The sequence below is a fragment of the Panthera tigris genome, chromosome B4 (assembly GCF_018350195.1).
Source record: "Panthera tigris isolate Pti1 chromosome B4, P.tigris_Pti1_mat1.1, whole genome shotgun sequence".
Taxonomy (NCBI): Eukaryota; Metazoa; Chordata; class Mammalia; order Carnivora; family Felidae; genus Panthera; species Panthera tigris.
In genome coordinates, this window is record NC_056666.1 from 63,721,302 (window position 1) to 63,747,201 (window position 25,900).

The following is a 25,900-nucleotide window of genomic DNA, read 5'->3' on the forward strand; positions in this document are numbered from 1 at the left end:
TTTAAAAAAAATGCCGTCTAATGCTAATTTCCAGAGGAGAATTGTTATACCTCCCAAGAAGTCTTTTCTTAACCTTGGTCTTGCATCCAATTTTCGACTTAACATTTCTATTCAAATGTCTCCAAATGTCTTACACTTAATATGTCCAAAATGGAACTCTTAATCTCCTGAAATTTCCTCCCAGCCTTTCCCATCCAACTAATGGCAAACCATCTTCCAATTGCCCAAGTCAGAAAATTAGACTTTGTTAATGATTCTTTTTTTTTCTTCCTATCCCACATCTAATCCCAAACAAGTCTTAAGACTTCTATCTTCCCCTCCCCCCAATATATTATGAATCCATCTACTTCCCCTACTGCTACCACCTCAGTCAAGGTCATCATCTTCTTTCTCCTAGACAATCACAACAGCTTCTTAACTAGTGACCCTACTTTTTTTTTTTAAATGTTTGTTTGTTTAGATACAGAGAGAGAGAGAGAGAGAGAGAGAGAGAGAGAGAGAAATGAGCAGGGGAGATGCAGAGAGAGAGAGAGAGAGAGAGAGAGAGTCCCAAGCAGGCTCTGTGCCGTCAGTGTGGAGCCTGATGTGGGGCTTGCTCTCATGAACTGTGAGATCATGACCTGAGCTGAAATCAAGAGTTTGATGCTTAACTGAATGAGCCACCCAGGCACCCCATACTTTTTTTTAAAAAAAGTAAACTGTACTCCCAACGTGTGGTTAGAACTCGTGACTTGGAGATCAAGAGTTGCAAGCTCCACCTATTGAGTCAGCCAGGAACCCCCCTATTTCTGTTTTTTGATACCACCAATCTTTTTGCACCAGTAGTGATTTTTTTCTCCTTCATGCCCTGCGTGGCACCCAACATGGGGCTTGAACTCACGATCCTGAGTTTGAGACCTGAGTTGAGCTCAAAAATCGGACGCTTAACAGACTGAGCCACTCAGGTGCCCCAATAGTGATGTTCTTAAAGTACAAATCAAATCATTTCATTTTGTGACTAATCAAGTCTCCTACTGCACTGAGAATAAAACCCAAATTCCTTTTTCTTCTTTTTCTTTCTTTTCTTTACACTGTTGGGTAAAGGAATGTTCCTGAACAGGTTCAGAATCACTATATAAATTCTAGGGCTATCAAAAACCAAGAGAAGGGACATATTTTGGCAGAAAGAAGCAGACTAAGAAATTTTGTTCAAATCTTGAAGAGCTGGGTGCAAGGCCAGCCTTAGGCAAAAATGTGAATTAGATGATATTTGTCTTCAGGGTTCCCATCCTCTACTTCTTCAGCCATTCAGTTCTTTCCTTGGGGGCATTTCTTCATCAGAATCAGAAAAAAATACAAAGCAAATATAACTGTACATTTAAGTTCAATAACTTTTTGCATTTTAAACTTATTTCTAATTATGAGATGATAGACTTCTTTGTTTATTACCAAAGGAGTCTCAGACATCATTTTCAGGGGGATTAGAAAGAAGAACAGGATTTAAAAAGTCCTTTCTGGCAGCCTTAAAAATCCCAGCTCACAACCTACCAGCTCTTCTGACTCTAAGGCTAATCCAGTTAGTAGGGTTATTTAAACATTTTTCAAAAGCATGCTGAGAAATGAAACAGAAATATCTTTTCTTGTTCTTGTGTGGTATGAAACTCATTTGCCTTGGAAAGTTTTTTACTCTGCGAATGCTTGCAGTTTGAAAGACCATAATTTTTTTTTTCTTTTTTAAAAATTGGGATGTGGGGCACCTGGGTGGCTCAGTCCGTTGAGCATCTGATTTCAGCTCAGGTCATGATCTCACAGTTCATGGGTTTAAGCCCCACGTGGGGCTCTGTGCTGACAACTAGGAGCTTCAAATTCTGTGTCTCCCTCTCTCCCTGCTCCTCCCACCCGCCCCGCCCCCAGTCTCTCTCAAAAATAAATAAACATTAAAAAATTAAAAAAAATTGGGATGTGGGGCGCCTGGGTGGCGCAGTCGGTTAAGCGTCCGACTTCAGCCAGGTCACGATCTCGCGGTCCGTGAGTTCGAGCCCCGCGTCAGGCTCTGGGCTGATGGCTCAGAGCCTGGAGCCTGTTTCTGATTCTGTGTCTCCCTCTCTCTCTGCCCCTCCCCTGTTCATGCTCTGTCTCTCTCTGTCCCAAAAATAAATAAAAAACGTTGAAAAAAAATTTAAAAAAAAAATTGGGATGTAATTGATATATATAACATTATATTACTTTCAGGTGTACAACATCCAAATTATTCTAACCTGCAAGGCAGGCATGATCCCTGAGTGTCCCCCCAGCATTGCTAATCTTTGTATTGCAGTCTTAGGCCATCTACTCTTGGCTTATTAAGCCTCAGCTTCTGATTTTTTTTTTTTTTTTTTTTTTTCACTCACCAAGCTCTTTTCTGCCTTAGACTTTTAGACACGCCTGTTCCCTCTTCCTGGAAAGTTCTTCCTTCACATTTAGCATATCCAATTCCTTCAGGTACCTTAAATATTAAGGTGTATATCACTTTTGTAGAGAGATTTCCACTGATCGTCCTGTTTCTCTTTTCTACCTCAATTTTATCCTTGTTTTTTTCCCCCCAAACTTAAAAACACACCCATTTATGCTGCTTATTAGGTGTCAGTTATTGTTCTGTTCACAACAATCTCATTATTGTCCCCTCTTTAAGGATGAGGCAACTGAAGCATACACAACTAGTAAGTGGCAAAGTTGGATTTGACCAAGACGACTAGCTTCTGCTCTTAGCTGCTCTACTGTATCCTGCTTATCAATGTCACAATTTGGAATTTTTGTATTAATTTATCTTTTTTGTTGTTGTCTGTTTTTGGTCTGTTTTGTTGTGTTTGTTTGTTTATTCCTCCCAGAACATAAGCTCCATGAGGTCAGGGACTGTTGACCCCTGACATCTTATTGGTCATAGATTTCACAATGCCAACTATTGTTCCTAGGACATAATGGGTACTTAATAAATATCTGCTCAAGGAATGAATGAATGAATGAATGAGAGCAAGAGAAAGCAATATTTATGTAAAGTTGGTGAAAGGTTGGTTTGAGGTACTAAGTCACAAAATATAAATTTTCCTAGATATTTGTAAGTAAGAAAATTCCCTAATTAATCAGAGTAATTGGAGTTCCCCACTAGGATAAAGAAATATGAGGGAGCCCTAGTTCCAGGAGCAGTTTAAGAAATTCTTTTCTAGATATTTGTCAGTGTTATATCTATATCTATCTATATCTATCTATACATGATATGTATGACATATATACGAAGAAAGAGAAAGGTAACTGTGCAGTACTGGAAGAGTATGGTGGGTAAGGGAATAAGTTGCCTTTCTTCAAGGTAAATGCCAACATATACAGGATCAAAGTTGTAATAAGCAAAATCTTAGTGTTAAAATAGTGTAATATCTCAATGAAGTCAGACTGAATACATTAACAAAAGTGGATCAATCAGCAAAATGCGGCATGACAGAGCATAGGGAATGGGTGGCAATGGAAACTTGGAAGAAGGAAGATCACAGAGGCAAACTCCATTCTTAGTTCTATCCAAAGGAAAGGGAATCATAGGCAATCTACTCCAAGTGTTATGATTCCTTTGGAAGGGCTCTGCTTATACTTTGCTGAGTGAGGAAAGGCCAAGGGCATCCTGGGAAGGAGGCAGTTTAGCTCCCTGCAATTACAGCTTTCATCTCTTCTCTCAGCACTTCATGATCGATTGTTCATCATTGTGATAGGGGATGGGCACTACAGGAGCACATGGGAGGGTCTTCTCAATTGTGGTGTGAACTTAAGGCAGTATAAGTGGAATGATGTGGTCTTGATCACCCCCACATCTCTGCCAGCTTGCCATTCACGGTTGGTTGCATGTTTCAAGTGTTTTCTCCTTTATTTATTTATTTATTTATTTATTTATTTATAGATTAGTTTATCACAAGAGAATATTCTGTTGTAATTGTCAGCATCTGGAAGGAATCTTTTCTGTGTTTTCCGAGGTAGAGAAGATCACATCCAGGCTATTAGTCAAGGCTTTGTAAGACATTGTTGTTTGTTTGCTCTTCCTCCCACACCATCAGCAACTGCCTTTTTTTGTTTACCAGGTACAAAATGAAGGGGAGAGTGGAGTCCTGCTTTCTAAAACGGGAAGCTAGCCAGTGTGTGTGTGTGTGTGTGTGTGTGTGTGTGTGTTGAACACCTCCTGGCCACTGAGAAGCAGCTCTCTAATAAGTGCAACCCAATAGAAGAGAGGGAAGGAACTGGTTAGACTTTTGGTCTATGGATCCCACAGCTTCCCTTCCATTTCCACAGAAATCGCTCCTTTTCTGCTGCTATCCCTCCCTTTTCTGTAGGTTCTGTATGCTCATCTCTTCTGCTTTTGGTCTTTCACTCTGACTTTGCCTTCACCTCTTTTTGTGACTCTTCATCATCACTCTCCATATTGCTCAAAGTGCTCATTTTAAGAGCATATGATATTTAGTTGCTGGATTTGTATTGTTAATGAATGGTGAGGCCAACATAATGATCCAGTTTAGGGCTCTGGAGTTAAGATTAAATTTTGGCTTCACCACTTAAGAGTTGCCTGATTTGGACAAATCCCTCAACTTCCCTAGGCCTTTCTTTCGCCACTTGTAAGTTGGGGATAAGGGTTGCTACCCTCCAAGAATTGTCATTAGGACTGGAGAGAATGAACATACTATACTCAGAAGAATGCCTGTCACATGGTCTCAAGAACTATTAGCTGTTACTATTTTAAAAATGTTTATTGTAGGGTATATCGGTGGTACAGTATATAGGGAAATTTCATGCAGTTTTGCTTTATTGAAGAATCAGTAGAGGCATGAAATAATAGTACCCAGAGGCTTACTGGGCGCCTGCATTAAAGATCTCTTTTTCGGAACAGATGCCGATCTTGTGGCAAACTGGGCACAAGACCCCTGTGCGAAGGCAAGCAATCTTTAGCGAAGACTCTCTGCAGGGCTAATAAGGCTATTCGGTGACAGAGTGAGGTGAACCAGGCCAAGCTGGAGAGCGGAAGGGAGGGAAGGCGGAGGGGGGTGGTGGTGGAAGCGGGCGCCTGGGGGCGCGTCTGGCAGGCACTGGAACCCAGCGCTGGTTTGGGTGCCGGAGGCTGCGAGCCCAGGGGGCGAGAAGGATGCGCGGGCCCCGAGCGCGTTAGTTACTGTTTGCTTTTCTTTGGGGAAGGCGCCGAAGGTCTCTGAGCAGGTCCCTGAGCTTGCGCTCACGTCGCAGCGGCAGAGCAGGGGCGTCCCCGCCACTCTCGGGGGCTGTGCGTCCGCGGGGCAAAGCCTTGCGAGGAACTCCCGCCCGCGGCGAGCCGAGCAGGGAGGAGGCTCCCCCCGCGCGCGTCCCGCCGCCTTCGCCTTGGCCTCTGGCCCGCGCTCCCCCCGCCCGTGCAGCCGGCGGCGGCAGCGGCGGTGGCCCCGCGCGCCCGGCGGGAGGCGCCTCGGGATGTTTCCGTCGGTTCCTTCCCTCCCCCCGCGCTGACTCCATCCGCCTCCCCGCCCCCTGCTCGGAGCCGGGGCCAGGCGCGAAGGGAGGGAGCGGGCCCGAGACTGCATCATTCCGCACCGGCTGCAGCACAGCCAGAGGGAGCAGGTGGAGCGAGCGAGCGAGACGCGAGCCGGAGCGCGCCAGGCCCCGGGGAGACTGCAGTGACGCTGCCCCGGAGACATGGCGGCCGGGCGCCTCTGAATAAGCAGAATCCGGAGCCCCTCGTCGTCCGCGGCCGCCGCAGCCCAGGCCATGCCGCACGGCTGCTGAGCGCACGCAGGGGCCGGCCCAGAGGACACATGCGGCAGCGGCTGCCGCCTCGCCCCTGATCCTCTCCCTGCGTTCTCCATGTTGCATTCCTCCTCAGTTTCTCGGGCTGTGTAGCCGCTGCCGCCGGGAGCAGCAGTCAGGGCATCGCTCCGCTCCGCACGTTCACCCAGCCACACTTTTCCATTTTTACCCTTCCCTCCCCACCGCCTTCACCCTTCCCCCCCAGCCTGCCTCGCATCCATCACCCCACCCCGACACCCCCTCCTGCCTCCATCCGCCGGGGCTATGGCCGCAGAAGAGGTATTGCAGACTGTGGACCATTACAAGACTGAGATAGAGAGGCTGACCAAGGAGCTCACGGAGACGACCCACGAGAAGATCCAGGCTGCCGAGTACGGGCTGGTGGTCCTGGAAGAGAAGCTGACCCTCAAACAGCAGTATGACGAGCTGGAGGCAGAGTACGACAGCCTCAAGCAAGAGCTGGAGCAGCTGAAAGAGGTGAGTTGCCTGTCACCTCATCCCTGCTCGGCCCCCGTCCCCCCACCCCCAACGCCCACTCATCATGTACACAGAAGTCGGGAAGGATGCGGCTGGAAGGAATGTTTCTTCATCTTAGGGTCCTTTGTTGATAAGAGAGGATTGAAAGAGTCCATTGTTTCCCCCCCGGGAGAAAAATTGCCCAGGAAATGAATGTATAAGCTGGAATTTGAGAGGCAGTGGCCCTTCAGGCTGTGGGGGAGGGACATTCAGAAGTCTTCAAGTCTTAGCACTCTAAGGCGACCTTCTGCTGGGTTGGAATGTGTAAATCCAACTTCTCAAAACTGCTGTTATTTCAAACCTGGGTTCCAGCGACAATCCCATAATCCACAAAGGCGATGAGTAGGTTTGTGCTGAGGGACCCACAATTTAAGGATGTAGGATCTATGCTACCTCAGCCTTCTGAACGTAACCACTCCTTGATGCAAGAGGGGACTGTTATTAGAAGAACTCCCCGCCAATCCCATTTGACAAAGTCTGGGCAATCTTCATTCTCCTTGACTTTAGTTATTCTTGTCATGGGCTGCCTGAGAAAAACAACTCCGCTGGATGATCCCACTGCCTTGATTTCACTTCTGAGTGAGGCAGAGCCATGCCCAAGTCCTGTAAGGTCACCCTGACCAGGGAGAATTTAAACTCCCTTACAAATGGTCTGAATGGTAGGTAGCAAATACATGGGTGGCTGTCCATATCAAATGAGCCTCTTCTGTTTGAAGGGACTGTGTTTATAATACTTGTCCTTTGTAGTCTTTTCGTATTTGGCTTTTTTAAAAGACTGGCTAATGTTTTGGAAGAAAATAATGGATATGCTTTGATGTCCTGTCAAGCACTCATAAGCATACACATACTGTTGAAGGAACTCAGTCTATTTTACCCGATTCCTGAAGCACTATGGGTAGCAACTCACTGGTTATAAATTTAAATGTACCCACTGCTTTTCAATGTGGCAAGACTTTATTTTTAGGTGCATTTTGGCATTTAAAGTGTTATTTCTAAATTTAGTATGTATTATTGAAAATGTTTTCTTATCATGTACTCACTTTTTCAGAAGGCATCTGTTTTATGTTGTTACAGTTAAAAAACATGGTTTATGACCTGTCTAAATGAACTTGCCTTCTAACTTAGTACGTAATATGGCCAACACTTATACTTTCAGGTATGTCTAATTTTTATTCTGATGCCTAAAAGCTAACTAATAAACATACAGTGAACACCCCAACTAGACACCTGATCTTTGTGTATCAGGCTGTTAATTTTGAGTTCATGTTTTTCTTACCATGGACATGTCTGTTCTTAACAACAGCTGGGCTTACTGGTATTGTCCAACTTAGATTAGGTCTGATGTGTTTAAATTCAGTAATGCTAAACCTTGTGAAGTCAGGAAACAGGATAGTGATTGTAATTCTCAGAGATGTTTTGATGTTTACACCTATCAACATTGCTTTGCCAAGATGAGGAAGTGCAAACCAGGCAGTGGTAAGCTATCACCTCCTTGATAAAGGAGGTAGACTTCATTTAATGAAGTATTACTGTTAACTGACCTTCCTGCTTGATTTAAACAACGTTTCTAGGGATATTTCTGTGTCATTTGCACTTAGCCTGCATAGTAAACCATAATGCAATTGTCTTTGCCTTTACTAGACCATGAGCTCTTAAGGCAAGGAATCTGTCTTAATTTACTTTGCATCTAAAGCCTTTAACAAAGCCTAGCACAGAGTAAGTGTGTAATCAATATTTTATGGAAAAATAAATTTATACTGGAAGAAGGTACACCTTTATCAAACATTCACTAGTCAGTATTGGTTAGTGTCAGAGAAAGACTAAGAAAATTAGGAGGTATGGGAACTGTTATTGAAACACTATATTACTATCATCAACAATAATGGGGAAAATGAGAAAAAACATTTTGTGAGCATGGTATAACAGTGGTTTCTTAATAAAGAATGATACAAATAGTAGTTATAAATTTTTTTCTTTAAAAATCTAAGGCGTATTTTGTTCTATATAGCAGGAGGTTAATAAAAAATTTATCATGATTATTTTTACCAAATGATACTCCTGTACATATGTATTTTAAGTTGCACTTAGCATAAATTCAGTATTTTGATTCCTAATGAACTGTCTTCAGCAATTACATACGATTTACTTTAGAGTAATAAAAATAATCATTATATTTGATTGATAGACTAACCTGGTATTTTTATTCTTTAAACATAATGTACACTTTAGTTGGGTATATTATTAAATGAGCTAAATCTGTCTCAATAATATTTCCTGTTTGAAAAGTAAATCCAGAAGAATTGTGCAAAGATATCCCAATGATGATATCATATAGAAGCCATTTTTGAAAGACATGTTTTATGAGTGCTCTGATTTTTAAAAGGGAAGTTTTGTCCATTTTCAGGTGCATATAGTAAACAATGTTACATTTTATCTGTAACACCAAGTATAAAAATCTTTGGTTTATTTCTAGGCTCTTTCAACAACTATGATTCATTTAAAAATAATTGGTCCAGTTTATGGGAATATCAACAGAGAAAGACTGTACTGTTTTTCGAAGTTGAACATTAGTAATTTGTAGGGTAGCAATATGGCTCAGGCTTTACAGGTCATTTTGTTTTCAAGAGTCAGCACCCAACAATGTTGCTGCCCTCCTTCCCAGGCTGATTACCGGTGTGACAATAATGGAAATGAGCAGCATTGCCTGAAGATGTTCAAAATCAAGACAATGAATTCCTGAATGTTTTTCTAGTTATTTCTTCCCTTAGTCTAGATTGCTTTTTGACCTGGCCTGACATCATTTAGAGCTCTGCCCTGTGCCTACATCACTGTCTACATGACCCAAAAGAACACACTTAAAAAGAAAAGTACTAAGGATATGAAAAAAAGAATGACTTCTGACATCGTCATTATGTTCTCGTTTTAATTATCTTTGGGGAGCTGGACAAAACCATATACCCGTTAGAATACGTGACCATCATTTTATGATTTCACAAGTAATGTTTGCTTCTCAGTGACCTGAGGGGCACCCATGCCCAGTTATGTCCAGATCCTGCTGATTGTATGTTTGGGATGTGTATAAATCAGCACTGTGAGTGTCATTCAGGCCAAAATAGTGTTTGAAGAAGAGTCATAGTTCTAAAATAATTTTAAAACTAAAAATATACATACATTAAAAAAAAACCCTAGAATTTAAGTTTGTTTATTTGTTTTTTGTTTTGTTTTGTTTCTTACTTTAAAAATATTTGAAATTTAGAAAGTAGTAAAGTTGAGAAAGATCTCCTCAGAAAGGAATGATTCAGCATTCCTGATGGCATTTTAGAAAACATCCATGTGACATCTTTAGAAAAGTTTTGCAGCTAGGTTACAGTAGACTATGTACTAAGAATCTCCAACTCCCTTTTTTTGCTCATGTTCTGAACTCTGACACCAAGGATAGACCCCACTTGCTGAAGAAGCACTTTGTGGGCAATGGGCAGCTTTTCTTCCTGGCACCGATTTTATGATTTTTCAGGGCTATGGTTAAATCATTCAAGGAGTAAACATTGAACTCACACACTTTAGAGACTGTCACATTAGGGACCTGAGGAAAGCCATTAAATTACTTTGATTCATCTTTAAACAGAAAGTTTTTTCTTCATATGCTTGGAAAGATTGTTAGCATCTTGTTGTATATTCTAAATCATGAAATCATACTGTGGTGGGAATCCCCAGATTTCACTTCCCATTTATAAATAAACACAGAGAATGTTAATAATTCATTTACCTAAGCTAATGTTTTCTTGCTCACTGTTTTTTCAAAAAAGAAATATTTATTTTTATTATCAAATTAATTAAAACATCTAAAATATATCAATGTAGGGTGCCTAGGTGGCTCAGTTGGTTGAGCATCTGACTTCTGATTTTGGCTCATGATTCCAGGGTTGTGGGATCAAGCCCCATGTTGTGTGCCAAGTGTAGAGCCTGCTTGGGATTCTGTCTCCCTCCCTTTGCCCCTCTGCCCCTCTCCCCCATTCACGTGCTCTCTTTCTCTCTCTCTCTCAAAAAAAAAAGAATGATACTTTAAAAAAGTATATGCACATACATTTTTGGAAAGTATTTACAAACAACCTCAACAAACAACACAATCACTTTCAATCATATTTCTTCCTTTTTTTTTTTTTTTTGACCTAATCGCTCTAACTTGCACCCTTCTTTTTATTTCAACTCAAAATTTCATCTCTGGCAAAGTTATTTCTCAGATATCGTTTAGCAAGTTGTTATATCTTTCATCACACTCATTATGCTTGTATGAACATGTATGGTAGCCATGGTTGGGCAATTTTTTTGGATTTGCATGCTTGTGAATATTCTACTATATCATTCCCTTAAATACAGTTGTACTTTATGGACATCGCATTCCAAATTTGAAAATATGATGGCTACTTGCATGTTGAAATATGCTGTAAAACATAATGTTGTACCTGTAAATATGGCTTTGAAGGAGAGGAAGGCATGAAGAGACGCACTCACAATAATTCATTGTGCTGCAGGAGAAGACATGTGAAGTCAAGTGGCAGGAGTTGAAATTGAAAAGTGGCAGGAGCTACATTTTGCCTTGAAGATGGGGAACCATTAAAAGGAAATGAAAAGAAACACTTTGTAACTGTATTTGGTGCCTTATGTCTTATTTGATATTCAAAGTAATTCGAAGACTTACTGCTCATTTTTACAGATAAAAAATAGCAAAAATAATAAAGTGTTTAATCATGTACAAAGCTCCATTTAGGACTAGGCATTTTGCATGTCTTATCTCTGATTCTTACAGCGATCTTTTTATGAGGTAGATATTACTCAAATTATGCAGAAGAGGAAAGTAGGTTTTAGGTTAAGGATTCTTCTCAAGGCTGCCAAACTAAGTGGTGAAACCTGGTTTAGGAAGAAGCCCATTGTCTTCTCACTGCACCATACCACCCGGGAAGGTGGTACACGTCCGTCACAAGTGTGGTTTAGAAAGTCCCAGCGTTGGCTCTAGAGGGTAGATTGGAGCTGTGCGGGAACGGTAGGGATGGTGAGGAGGGGTCACACCTAACAGCCCTTTAGGAGGCGTAGGGTGGAACCCAATGCTGGGTGACTAGATGTGAAAGGTACGGGAAAGAATGGAGTGGAGTATTTTCTTAGGATGTGTAGAAGGTGGTTCCATTTACAAAGGAAGGTGCTATGGGGTAGAGCAGTTTTAGAGGGTAAGGTTGATGGCCAAGGCATATGAGTCCTTTTAATTCATGTTTTCTTTGAGGGGAGGCATAAGTTCCATGAGACAATCCAGTACTCAACTCTCAATTTAATAAAACAAATGAGTAATTTGTGCAATTAGTCACCATTTCATTCAGACCTAATTTCCAGAACACGGAAGACATGAACAGCTTAGCAGTGTTTTCACCAGTTAGTTTGACTGCATTTTGAATTAGGAGATTTGAAAATTAATAAACAATGGGCAAAGAAGCTGGGCTGACACAGCGAGGGCCCAGAGGTCAGCCTAAGTGGAAAACGGTCCTTGCTGACCTCTTCGGTTAGAGAGGGGCCTGGGAGAAACACCTCACACCCCTTGCTGACTGAAAACTTGAAATTGCATTAGTGTTTTGTTTTGTTTTGTTTTTATTTGAGAGAGAGAGAGAGAGAGAGAGAGAGGGAGAGAGAGAGAGAGAGAATGTGAGCAGGGAGCGGGACAGATGTAGAAAGAGAATTCTAAGCAGGTTCCACACTCAGTGTGGAGCCTGACATTGGGCTTGATCCCACAACCCTGGGATTATGACCTGAGCTGAAATCAAGAGTCAGATGCTCAATTGACTGAGTCACCCAGGCGCCCCTTTTGAATTTAAGTTTTTTTTCCTTTCCTTTTTTGGTGACAAGAGTTTGATTGCTCCTTCAGAATTATGATTCTGTAATTACAACAATTTATGGCAACAATCCAAGTTAGGTAAAATCATATACAAATTAATAGTTTCTCCTTTCTCTCCTCCCAATTCTGTCTGTATTTCTAATACTTTGATGAGTATTCTTTTATACTTGTTTTAAATGTCTTTAAACATATAAATCCATTGACAGGGTTGTTGTTCCTATTCCTTTGTTTTTATAAAAATGGGGTCACTTTATACATATTACTTTGCAACCTGCTGTCTTTCATTTAATACTGTATCCTTTTAGAATGCAGATTTTTCTAGAGCAGAGCTACCTTTTTAAGGCACTGATGTTGCAAGTGTGAAGAAAATTGGACTGCGTAGAGAAGAAAACCAGAGAATCTCAGGGAGGGTGGGTGACTCTGGGGGCTTGGAGGGAGCAGGTGGCCCAGCTTCTGCCCTGAGATTGGCTCTGGTGCTGAGAGAGAGAAAGTAAGTGCAGGCGTGTGTGAAACAAATGGATGGTGTTTGTTGGGTTGTCCTGTGGCAGGCCTGTGTGATAATACCAAGGAAAAAGATGGAAAGTCTTGTGGGTGAATTAGCAGCAGTTTTGATTCTTGTCTTCTTGGCTGATGATGGAGCTATGTGCATCAGCATAATAGGTGGCTAGGTTCCATGGCCAGCAAGAGCTGGTCCTGCAGTGTGACTTCATCCTGTCCATACTGGGTCTTGGTGAGAAGCCAAGATGATTCAGACAATTGGGCCTCTTTATGTTCTCCCATCTTTGCCCTGTGTTAGTTGAGTTTTGAGATAGTTGGTTAGGCTCTTCTACAGCACCTCGTATTTGGCATGATATGAAGTCGATGGGGATCAGTGGGTACAAGACAGGAGATTGTTTGGCAAAAGTGTTCTTCCTTATTACAGTGAAAAAGAATAGAAGAATGACAATTGATACCTTTTCCTTCTGGGATTTAATTATTTTGTCTATAAAATTAAGGGGATGGGATAGATAATTTCTATGATTTTTTGCAGCTCTAAATTTCTGTGATGCTGTGTTTTAGAGTTACCTTGTCTACTTATTTTATCTACCTGTCCTTTACTTTTCAAATTCGTTCTAATTTTTTCTTTTTTTTTTTTTTTTACAAAATACAGAATGATCTTCTGTAATTACAGTAATGTTTACCTAGCCTTTAGGGATGTGCATCAGCTGTTTTTGGTATTTTTCGTCCCATCTATTTCTGCTCTGGTCACTCACTTCTAGCCGGGATAATCCACTTGTTTTCACACTTGTATTCTGTCTATTTATTTATTATATTTATTTATTTATTTATTTTAATAATTCACAGTTTTCCTTTCCTTTGATACCTGGCCCAAACTCCTTTTCCTTCTGGATTCACTTTCGTTCTTTAATCATATCTATATTGTTATAGAACTGATTCATTGAGTTTGTTTCATTGACATATTTGTACTTGGCTTCAGAGAGCAGAACCATGGCCCAGTGGGTCTCTGGGAGCCAGATTTGGGGCCCAAATCAAGAACTAACAAGTACAGGTGTCCAATAATGGAATGAGGCAGCTTTCTTTAGGAAGTAGTGAGCTCCCTGTCACCAAAAAAATTTAAGGAAAGGCTAGGCAACCACATGCTTGAAACACTGTCTGGAAGGTTCATACTTAGAAAGGAGTTTATATAGAACGATCTCCAAGTTTCCCCCCAACCCAATCTGAGTTTTTTTGATTTTATCATTTCATGTGTTCCAAGTAATTTCATATGTTTATGTGTTTTTAATATGCTCTTCCCCATGACTAGATAACAGTGTTTCCAACTTGGTTACATTTTTCTGTTTAATCTTTAGCATTTTGCTGTATTTCTGACTTTGAATATTTGGAATGTTTTCAAAGTGTATCAAAAGTTTATCTTAAATTTGATTTATGTTTTGCTTGATTTTTCAGTAGGAAACATGCATAATAAAGAACTTAAGGTGACTGTATCTGTAAATTTGGGGTAATATCCATGAAACTTTGTATAGTTTGAAGCTATATGGTTACATTGGGGGGGGGTCTATAGCCTCTAGAGTATTTGTTTTCATACACACACGCACAGTGATATATTTTGTCATTTACACTTAGTTCAGTATTTTATATCTGCACTGTCAACTGTTTTCATTAGGTAGCAATCTGAGTTTTTGTTTTGCTTTAGATTGCCCATGCCTCTTGTGTTTCAGTTATCCATTCAAAAGTTTGTATTGAGTGGCTACTATGTTGGGCACTATGCCACATGGTGAAGATACAGTGTTGAGCAAGACAGACAAGATGGAGCTGCCTGAATGCAGCTTATGTTTCAGACCTGGGAGAGAGTCCACAAACACACACAGGATGTGAGAAGTGCCACAAGTGAAGAGATGGAGACTGGCTAGGGATGGTGTGATCAGGAAAGCCTCTCTAGGAGGTGATGGTTGAGCCCGGACCTGAATGATGAAGGGCCCATCCTGTGGAAGAAGGGATTTTGAGGAAGGGGTACAAGTACAAAGATCATAGAACTCTGTTTGTGGTTGTTAGGGGAAATGATGGGTCACCATGCCTTGTAAGTATAACCATTCATATTTGAAAAGTGACCGTTTATAAAGTACTATATTTTGGATTAGATTTTGGGTCTCAGCATAGGAAGTGTGTAAGCAAAGCCTAAATATGCTCTTTGGGATCTTCTTTTGGAAGAGTTGGGTCAGAATCAGTGACTTTCTATATGGACTACTCATTAGGGTCATCTGGGTGATTTACAAAAATACTGCTGCCTTGACCCCATGATCCCACTCCAGCTTCCCCCCTGGGCAGTTCAGAGTCTTTGGGGGTGAAGCCGGGGCTTTGTTATGTTAACCCTTCTCCCCTTATAGGTACAGTTAGGGCTGAGAACCTCTCCTAGAAACTTCCAACTCTAGGACTAAATGACTATAGGAATAGAAGTGTTCTGTAAGAAAAGCTGGGAAGTTATGAGCTAATATGTAAACCTTAATTGCACAGTCGTTTTACTTCTCCAGTTTCTGAAAACTAAAACACTGTAGGGGCACCTGGATGGCTCAGTCCATTAAGTGTCTGACTTCAGCTCAGGTCATGATCTTGTGTCTGTGAGTTCAAGCCCCGCGTCGGGTTCTGTGCTAACAGCACAGAGCCTGGAACCTGCTTCACGTTCTGTGTCTTCCTCTCTCTCTGCCCCTCCCCCACTCACGCTCTTCTCTGTGTCTCTCAAAAATGAATAAACAGTAAAATAATTAAAAACAAAAAACTAAAACACTGTAAAGCCTTTCAGAAAACCAACAGATATCATCAAAAACTTGACTGCGTTAGACAGAAATGTATGTTAAATGAGACTGTGTTTATTTTTATATACTCTAGGGTTCTTTAAAGTTTACTTTAAAAGTTGTCTTCTTTGGGGCGCCTGGGTGGCTCAGTCGGTTGAGCATCCGACTTCAGCTCAGGTCACTATCTCGCGGTCCGTGAGTTCGAGCCCCGCGTCGGGCTCTGGGTTGATGGCTCAGAGCCTGGAGCCTGCTTCCGATTCTGTGTCTCCCTTTCTCTCTGCCCCTCCCCTGTTCATGCTCTGTCTCTCTCTGTCTCAAAAATAAATAAAAAACGTTAAAAGAAATTTAAAAAAAAAGTCTTCTTTGTTGAATCTGGTTTTTTGCTTTATTCTGTTTGCAGTTGCTAATGCAAACTTTACAAGTTTATAAATAGAGAATTAAAAAAGAATTGCTTTGATTGATCTTTAACTTCTGGGGTTCTTTTTTTAATTATTAACGTTTATTTCTTTATTTTGAGAGAGAGAGAGAGAGTGGGGGGAGGGAAAGAGAGAGAGGGAGACAGGATCTCAGGCAGGCTCCACGCTGTCAGCGCAGAGCCTGACATTGGGCTCAGTTTTACGAACCATGAGATCATGACCTGAACTGAAATCAAAAGGATGCTTAATGGACTGAGCCACCCAGGCGCCCCTGGGGTTATTTCCAATTGTTCTTTTGGTTATACATGCTCACTGTTTTCAAACAGTATTTTATGGAGAAAAAGCACTCTTCTAAAATGTAATATTTAACTGGTGTGTTTCTGTCTTTAAAATTAGAGTTGAAAATAAGAAACCTGTTTACATTTATGGGAAGTACCCGGTGACAGCAATTTCCTTAAGAATGTTTTGTTGCAGTTTGGCGTGGGTCTGTAATGGAAGGTTCAGAATGACGGGTCTTTGTTTTTCTCTTGCATACTGCAGACTAATGTGGAATCAAATGCCACTGCTGAAGAGGCCTTATCCATCAATTTTTGAAATTGAAAAAGGTTTATATTATAACGGATGTGTGTTGTTGATAAGCCTTACTGAGTGCCATTCTCTAGAAGGTTTTAGGAGATTTTTTTTTTTTTTAAGTTGACCTCTGTGTGAGGTAACTAGATGGAGACAGGACTGGACATGACTTCTGTTGTTGAGCTGAAGATACTGTCATCTTGCTCATTATCTTTTTGGCATATACAACCATTTTTTCCCGCTTTAAATCACAATGTGGCTTGCTTTCTGCTAATGCTGGCGTGTGTGTGCAGAGCTTTTAAACCCAAAACCTCAAGTAAACATAATTAGGAAGGAAAAGCAACCATTACAGAGGGGAAGAAAGGGGTATATTGCACTTGGAAACCAATTCTGAATACCTTTTGAATTGTTGGCTTTTTGGATTATTTAAAAAAAAAAATTGATACTGGGGACTCCTGGGTGGCTCATTCGGTTAAGTGTCTGACTTCGGCCTGGCCAGGATCTCACAGTTTGTGGGTTTGAGCCCCGCATTGGGCTCTGTGCTGACAGCTTGGAGCCTGGAGCCTGCTTTGGATTCTGTGTCGCTCCCTCTCTGCTCTCCCCCCCCCCCCCCCCGGCACTCTGTCTCCCCCTCTCTCAAAAATAGACAGACATTAGGGGCACCTGGGTGGCTCAGTCAGTTAATCGGCCGACTTCGGCTCAGGTCATGATCTCACGGTCTGTGAGTTCGACCCCGCGTCGGGCTCTTTGCTGACAGCTCAGAGCCTGGAGCCGGTTTCAGATTCTGTGTCTCCCTCTCTCTGACCCTCCCCCGTTCATGCTCTATCTCTCTCTGTCTCAAAAATAAATAAACGTTAAAAAAAAATTAAAAAAAATAGACAAACATTAACAAAAATTAAAAAAGATATGATACCGGTTCTTAAGTAGTGTTGGTAATTCAGAATTAACTATGGCTTAATGATCTTCTTTTAGTTAATATTTTAAAATAATTTAGGGGCACCTGGGTAACCCAGTCATTCATCGAGCCTCTGACTCTTGATTTTGGCTCAGGCATTATACAGGGTTGCGGGACTGAGCCCTGCATTGGGCTGTGCGATGAATGTAGAGCCTTCTTGGAGTCTCTCTCTCTCTCAAAAAAAAAAAAGTCCACCTCCTTCAAAGAGGGGAGAACACATGGGCATACACACACACACACACAAACACAAAATAATTTAGAACTAGAACCCTAGGAGACCTCAGGGTGTCTGTCTTAATTACTGTAGTTACAGTTATATGTGCTTTGTTTTTTCATTGTAGCAAAATAAATAAAATACCTTTGCAAGTAACTTTGAAGTGTTTGGGATAATATGAGCTATTATTTGCTAGAATTGAGACCAAGATCTCAAATCCACAATTATATTTCTAGACAATGGTCACAGTAAGACATTTCAGGGAAAGACAATGAAAAGAACTTTATACCCATGAGGTTTTTGTCATCATTGATCAGTTTGAAGTGAAAAAATTTTAAGTTGCATTTTTAAAAAAAGTTTACTTATTTTGAGAGAGAGGGAATGAGGGTGAGTAAGCAGGGAAGGGGCAGAGAGAGAGGGAGAGAGAGCATCCCAAGCAGGCTCCATGCTGAGAGCGTGGAGTGTGGAGCTTATTGGGGGGGCTCAATCTTATGAGCCATGCATGACCTGAGCCAAAATCAAGAGTCAGACACTTAACCCACTGAGCCACCCAGGCACCCCTTAAGTTGTATTTTAATTTGTGATACCCATGTGATTTAGAAATTCAGAAAATGGACACCAGAGTAAATACTGTGAGCAGATCATTGCATAAAGCTAAATAATGGTTCATTCATTCTTCCCTACAATAATGATATATTTAGCACCTTCTATGTGTTAGGCATAGAACTGGATGCTGAGGATACACCAGAGAACAATTCCAACAGAAATCTTGGTGATGGAGGGAGACAAGGGGAGGGTAGTGTGGGGGCAATAAACAAAATGAGCAAGTAAAATAGAATGTTAGATGGTCCTAAGTGGTAGAGAGAAAGAGCAGAGAAGAGGGAGATAGGCTTTGAAGTGGGAAAATGTTACTGTTTCCAATCGTGTGGTCAGAGAGAGGCTCCTTGAGAGGGATGGCAAAGAGGCCACCTGACTGGCTGGGATTGAGTGAGGGGGGTGAATAGTAGATGAGGCAGAGAGGGAATGGGGGTTAAATGATGAATCAACTTTTAGGTTGTTACCAGGACTATGCCTTTTGGTCTCAGTGAGATGGGGAAACTTGAGAAGGATTTGGAGCAAAGGAGTCACAATGCTCTTTTCCCCACATTGAGATAATCTGTGCATACTTTCAAGTAAGACTTAACTTCTTTTTGGGAAAAGGAGTTTAAATTGAACTGGTAGCTCCTGAGATGTGACGCATCCTTTTTTTAAACTCTCCTCCATAGCAAGTATTTAATAGATATTTATGGTATTGCATTGATTGAGGCTGGAAAAAAATGATAAAGTTGTTCAGATAGCCAGGTATTTTATTTTCTTTTTAAAGAATATTTATTTAAGTAATCTCTACACCCAGTGTGGGGCTCGAACGCAAAACCCCAAGATCAAGAGTCACATGCTCTACAAACTGAGTCAGCCAGGTGCCCCGGGTAGCCAATTATTTTGAAAAGAGGTTGGATTAGACCACTCTTTTAAAAATAACCATTTGTATCATGTCTCTGCCTTTTGGCTAAGATCAAGTGTAAAAATAGCCATTTGTTTGATTGATTAAACCAGTTCACTAAAGAGACACTGTGCTGACTTTTCTGGTTCCTTGTACCTGAATCTTTAACTTTCTTTTATTCTCTCTTACTCTAGACCGTATGAACCATCCAGTAGATCCCAGTCGAAGGTGACAGAAAGACAATTTCAACATTCTCTTATAGATTCTGTGTTATGGTTGATATCCTACTTTCTGAGGCACTGGAATGGATGCTAGTCATTATTTCATTCATTTGTATATTAAAAATTTATTTAATGTTTATTCATTTTTGAGAGACAGAAGGAGACAGAGCGTGATCAGAAGAGGGGCAGAGAGAGAGGGAGACACAGAATCCGAAGCAGGCTCCAGGCGCTGAGCTGTCGGCACAGAGCCTGATGCAGGGCTTGAGCTCACACATCGAGAGATCATGAGCTGAGCCGAAGTCAAATGCTTAGCTGACTGAGCCACCCAGGCACCCCTACATATTAAATTTTTTTTAATTGAAGTATAGTTGGCATACAGTATTGTGTAGGTTCAGGTGATTTAACATTTATATACATGGTGAAATGATTACCATGATAAATCTGGCCACTATCTGTTACCATGTGAAGTTGTTGCCTATTATTATGTATGTTCTGTACTGTACGATGTACACTGTATCCTCATGTCTTGCTTATTTTATAATTGGAAGTTTGTATTAAATATTTAGAGAGGATCAGCTGTATGCTAAGCATTATGGTTGTTATACGAAAATGAGGAAGATACAGTGTCTATGTATTAAAAAATTTTTTTTAAAGTTTATTTATTTTGAGAGAGAGAGAGAACACGAATAGGGGAGAGACAGAGAGAGAGGAAGAGAGAGAATCCCAAGCAGGCTCTGCACTGTCAGAATGGAGCCCGATGTGGGGTTTGAACCCACAAACTGCAAGACCATGACCTGAGCTGAAACCAAGAATCAGGTGCTGAACCGACAGAGCCACCCATGTGCCTAGAAATGGTCTATAATTTTAAGTTAGTTATTTACTCTTGGTAGCAACAGACATGAACAAAGGTGATTATGATACTTTAATGGAAAGGTCATGGGCTTTTTTTTTTAATGTTTGTTTCTTTATTTTGAGGGAGAGAGAGCATGTGTGCAAGAGCGGGGGATGTGCAGAGAGAGAGAGAGAGCGCGAGAGCAAGAGAGAGAGAATCTGAAGCAGGCTCCTCACGGTCAGTGCAGAGTCTGAAGTGGGGCTCGAACTCAAAAACTGCAAGATCATGACCTGAGCTGAAATCAAGTCAGACGCTCAAATGACTGAGCCACCCAGGTGCCCCAAGGTCATGGGCTTTTGAGTCAGAGTGCTGTGTGATCTTAACACTTAAAACTCTATGAACCTCACTTTCTTCTTCTGTAAAATAGGGAAAGATAATAACTATGGGTGTTAAAGAAAAATCCCTGTGAGGGATGTAGAAGAGTCCTTGACACATAGTAAACACCTGATAAATGATGGATGTGTTGGGGATGATGATAATAATAATAAAATAACAATAAAAACAGTAACGTATTGGCTGTGCTTGATAGGATACTGAAGTGGAGGGCAGCAAAGTTAACTTAAAAGAATCAGAGAAAGCTTCCTGATTGAGGCAACATGTGAGAGGGCATTGAAGAACAAGTAGGACTTTTTCAGACAGCTGAGAAGGCAGAGTCATTCAGTAAGATGGAAACCACCTGCAAAGGAGGGAAGGTTGGAGGGATTGATGTTTCTCAGCTGTGGTGGCTGCAGTAGGTGGTGTTTGAAATGAGATAAGAGGTGGGGGGTGAGCCTGGGGAGATGGTTTGGGGCCAGAGGGGGAAAGGTCTTCTAATGAGGTTGTCGGTCCCCACCAGCCAAGGCCTTGGTGCTGACTGTGATGTCTGCCATGAGAAGGCTCTGCCAGTGACAGCAGGCTCAGCCACCCTGGAGGAAGGTACCTCTAACAAATCAGGGGGCTGGAAATATCTGCTGTTTGTATGTGCTCTGTTGGGTATGTTTTAGGGTTTGTTTTAGCCTCATGGCTTTTTGTGAATCTGAGAGTGGCAGCTTCCCGGTCTTTTGCCGCCATTGTGGTCAGGTTGCCTAATTGCCTGTTAGTTTGGGCCCTCAGCGCCCACTGTCTCTTCACGGTATTGGGCTGGTGCTGCTCCTCATGGTCCTGATCTCTCACATCCCCCTCGGATTCCTGACTCTGTCAGCTCTGAGAGCCACTAGTGTCCTGCAGTCTTGACATAGATCCTTTCAAAAATTTTTTTTTAAAGTTTTAAATTTTACTTAAACCCACGTTAGTTAACATATAATGTAATAATGGTTTCAGGAGTAGTTGACATAGATTCTAATCTGTTGGTCAAGCGTTTGGATATGTTAAGCTCTGTCCATACCGGACTTGAACATTCTCTGCCATTGGGTTTTGCTAATTAAATTTAATTGCTGTTTTCTTCCTGTTGTCTTTTCTCTCAGTTGCCATTGATTCAGGTTCAACCTTTCTTTTGCTTCTCCTCTGGGACAATCTCTCTTACAGCTTGTGAACAGGAGCTGGTCACTTATGGGGAAGTTCAGGAGCTTAAACTATTCTAATGCTATGAGAAAAGTCTTGAAAATTTCCAAGCAGGAAAATAATATAATTACTTTTGTATATTCCTAAAGTTTATTTATTTATTTTGAGATGGGGGAAGGGAGAAAAAGAGAAAGAGAGAGAGAGAACCCAAGCAGGCTCCACACTGTCAGTACTGAGTCTGTTGTGGGGCTCCATTCCACAAACTGTGAGATCATGACCTGAACCCCAGTCAAGAGTTGGGTGGTTAATTGACTGAGCCACCCAGGCAACCAGGTTTATATTTTAAAATTGTGATTTTTGGTTTTTGGTTCTGGCAGTACAGTGGTCTAGGACCTCTGACTAACCCTTCTGCTGGAAACAGTTAAAGATACTTGATAACATATAACACTATCCCTTAAAATGCACAAGTGAATTGGCTATTTGGGAAGGATTCTCAGAGGCTAAAACTGAATTAAAGCGGAAACCCTTAGAACTAAGTAGTACATCAAAGCTGACTTTGGCTTTGAGTGCTTTTGCTGAATCAGGTAAAAATGAGCATTGTTTCTGTGGGCTGCTTGGGGTAGAGAAAATAGAAAAAACCTAATGTCCTTCTAAGTTTGAGGCCCAAAGGACTTAATGCTCAGTGTAAGGGACAATTGGATATATTGTCCTTCCCCACCTCCATCACCTGACTACATGAAAAATTGGGTCTTTTTCCTCAGATTTCATATTCCCCACAAGTGGTTCTCACCATAGACTGCAGATTGTTCACACAGAATGTATGTGTATGGAGGGGATGAATCCAAAAAAATCTTAAGGTCCTAAAGTCAGAATTTAGAATGATTCCAGGTTGGTCATGCCTGCAGACATCTGTCAGAAGCAAATACAGACTGCTCTAAGAAACCTACTGACATGATAGGTTAGAAAGAATCAACACAGATAATATTCTAAAAAATACAAAGGGTGCCTGGGTGGCTCAGTTGGTTAAGTATCAGACTCTTGATCTCAGTTCAGGTCTTGATCTCAGGGCCGTGAGTTCAGGCTCCATGCTGGGCTCCACACTGGGTATGAAGCCTACTTTAAAAATAAATAAATAAATAAATAAATAAATAAATAAATAAATAGATGGCAAAATATACAAGGAGGGCTCCACACTGGGTATCAAGCCTACTTTAAAAATAAATAAATAAATAAATAAATAAATAAATAAATAAATAAATGGCAAAATATACAAGGAGCAAGGCACCTTTGGCTCCACATCTTTGTCATTACCTTTTAAATTTTAATTTATTTATTTTTATTTGAGAGAAAGAGAGGGAGAGAGAGAGAGGGAGGGAGAGAGTCATAAGCAGACTTGGGGCTCAATCCCACCACCCTAGGATCATGACCTGAACTGAAATCAAGAGTTGGATGCTCAACCGACTAAGCCACCCAGGCATCCCCTGGTCATTACTTTGTACTGTTAAACTTTAGGATATTTGCCTCACTGGTAGATGTGAAAGTTATCTCATTGTAGATTTGGTTTGCATTTTGGAGATTGTTAATGAGGGTAAGCATCTTCTTAGATGTTTACAAGTATTTATGTTTCCTCATTATTGAAAGGACTTTTTTTGTGTCTTTTGCCCATTTTTCTATTGGGGTTGTTTATGTTCTTTTTACCCATTTGTAGGAGTATATCTGTGTTGTGTAGACTAAGCCTTCTCAGTCATATAAGCCGGAAATCTCTTCCTAGTTTGTGCCTTGTCTTTTGACAGTTTCTGGGGTGTCTTTGATGAGGAGAACTTCATAATTTTAATTTGGTTGACTTATTACTTTTATGTTGATACATTGTGTGTTTTTTTAAGTTTATTTATTTATTTTGAGAGAGAATGAGCGAGAGAGCTGTCAGCATGGACCCCGATGCAGGGTTCAATCTGACGAGCTGTGAGATCATGACCTGAGCCGAAGTCGGATGCCCAACTGACTGAGTCACCCAGGTGCCCCTATAATAACATTCTTAATAGCTGGTGGAATACTTCTTCCTATTTTTCTCTTCTTTAGAACCCATTGGTTTTAGGAAGTCTTCTTTGCTCTCATTGACTCTTTGCTTTGATAGGCTTTCAACGTTTACAAGGAAACAACAAGTGAATGAGGGCAGATCACACCATTTCTATCTCACCAGTAAGTGTTAAGGAGAAGGATGCCAAGTGTTTGGTTGTGGTTGTCCTAGACTTTGCATACATTTTTATAAGCAAAGCAGGCAAGCTCCAGAAAAGGAACTAAATTTTCTAATTAGATGTTACTAGAAAACTTAATGGGATCTGTGCTCTAATTCTTAAGTCACTTGGGAGAAAAATATTATTTAAGGGCTTTTCATAAAGTATTAAAGATATAAGTTCGAATCCCTTTTTGGTTTTTGAGCAAGCACATGTATGTTTCTAACTCAAGCATCTGGAATATCTTACTACCTGAAGCTCTGAAAATTCTTCCTTTGGTTATTTTCTTCTCATGATAGTTGTTGGAAAAACAAACTTGTAGACTACTTCCCAATTCACTGGTCTACTTAGGTATAAATAACATCATAATACCATAAAATTTAAAACTTTTATGGAAAGGGTCAGGTGAAATATTACTTAAGTAGGAATTAACTTATTTTTTTATCATTTTACATGATTCCATTTATAGTGTTATGAAAAATGTAATTGTTCCTCTTAAGTTGAAAAATTCATAGTATTACTTTTGTTCCGATAGTTTTAAACCAATAATTTTCTCTTATGTTTATAGCTTAATTACATTTTCAAGTCACAATATTTGACCTTTTCCCCTTCATAATATTAACTATATGAAGAAGAAAAGTTCAGCAATGCAGCATTATATGGAAACTCCCTCTTTAACATTACAAAATAAGATTTCTCCAGTCCCTTTTTCTACCCAAATCCTTTTCTTTTCTTTATTTTTCTTTTCTTTTTTTTTCTTTTTTTATATTTTTGAGGGCAAGAGAGAAACAGACAGGTAGAATACAAGTGGGGGAGGAGCAGAGAGAGAGGGAGACAAAGAATCTGAAACAGGCTCCATGCTCCGAGCTGTCAGCACAGAGCCAGATGTGGGGCTTGAACCCATCAACCGTGAGATCATGACCTGAGCTGTAGTTGGATGTCTAACCAACTGAGCCACCCAGGTGCCCTAATACTTTTCTTTTTTATCTTCATTTATCCCCTCCCTCCATTGACTTTACACTAGAATTTTGAGGATTTAATGGATCGTTTAATGGATCAAATGAACTCTAATTAGGAGAAAATTCTTGAGAACAATTATTAAGTGTCAGTGTGGGGGCAATATTCCTAAGCAAGATTTGAAACTTGGAAACAAAAGACAGGACTGACACATTTGGTTACATAGAGATTTTTTAAAAAAACAAATGTGATAAACATTGTAAACAAAAGTAAAAAACAAGCAGCAGACTGGAAAGAAAATAATGCAGTGTGGATGATTTACAAAGATTATTACCCCTAAAGTACAGTTCCTACAGGTCAACTGAAAACAATGATACAGTGGAAAAAAGGACAAAGACTAAATAGACAAACAGGAGAATTTGCAAATAATCAATAAACATCTGAAAACATGCATGATCTTAGTAGTCCACGAATGCAGATTAATAATAGTGAGTTTTTTGGGATGCCTGGTGGCTCAGTGGGTTAAGTCATAGCCTATTGATTTCAGCTGAGGTCATGATCTTAGCGTTATGAGATGGAACCCCACACTGGGTATGCTGAGCCTGCTTGGGATTTTCTCTCTCTCTTTCTCTCTCTCTCTCTCTCTCTGCCCCTTCCCTGCTTACTCTCTCTTTCTGTCTCTCTCAAAATAAATAAATAGACCTATAAAAAAAGAATAGTGAGTTTTCACTTTTTCACCAATCAACTTAATAAGAGTTAAAAAAACTTTTTTTAACGTTTTTTCATTTTTGAGACAGACAGAGACAGAGCATGAATGGGGGAAGGTCAGAGAGAGAGGGAGACACAGAATCTGAAACAGGCTCCAGGCTCTGAGCTGTCAGCACAGAGCCCGACGCGGGGCTCGAACTCACGGACCGCGAGATCATGACCTTAGCTGAAGTCGGATGCCCAACCGACTGAGCCACCCAGGTGTCCCCAACTTAACAAGAGTTTAAAATACTGATCATGTACAGCGTA

The 25,900-nt window shown here is 40.8% G+C and overlaps 1 protein-coding gene across 4 annotated transcripts in view; it reads left to right on the forward strand.

The window, feature by feature from the left end:
* The first annotated feature begins 6,009 nt into the window (after positions 1 to 6,009).
* The window catches only part of BICD1 (BICD cargo adaptor 1), a 244,967-nt gene continuing 225,076 nt past the window's right edge, over positions 6,010 to 25,900 (forward strand). For all 4 annotated transcript variants that reach the window (XM_042992083.1, XM_042992078.1, XM_042992080.1 and 1 more), the window contains exon 1: positions 6,010 to 6,258. In XM_042992083.1, the coding sequence (XP_042848017.1) occupies positions 6,046 to 6,258 (213 nt within the window). In that variant the 5' untranslated portion in view covers positions 6,010 to 6,045. The remainder of the gene's footprint in view (positions 6,259 to 25,900) is intronic.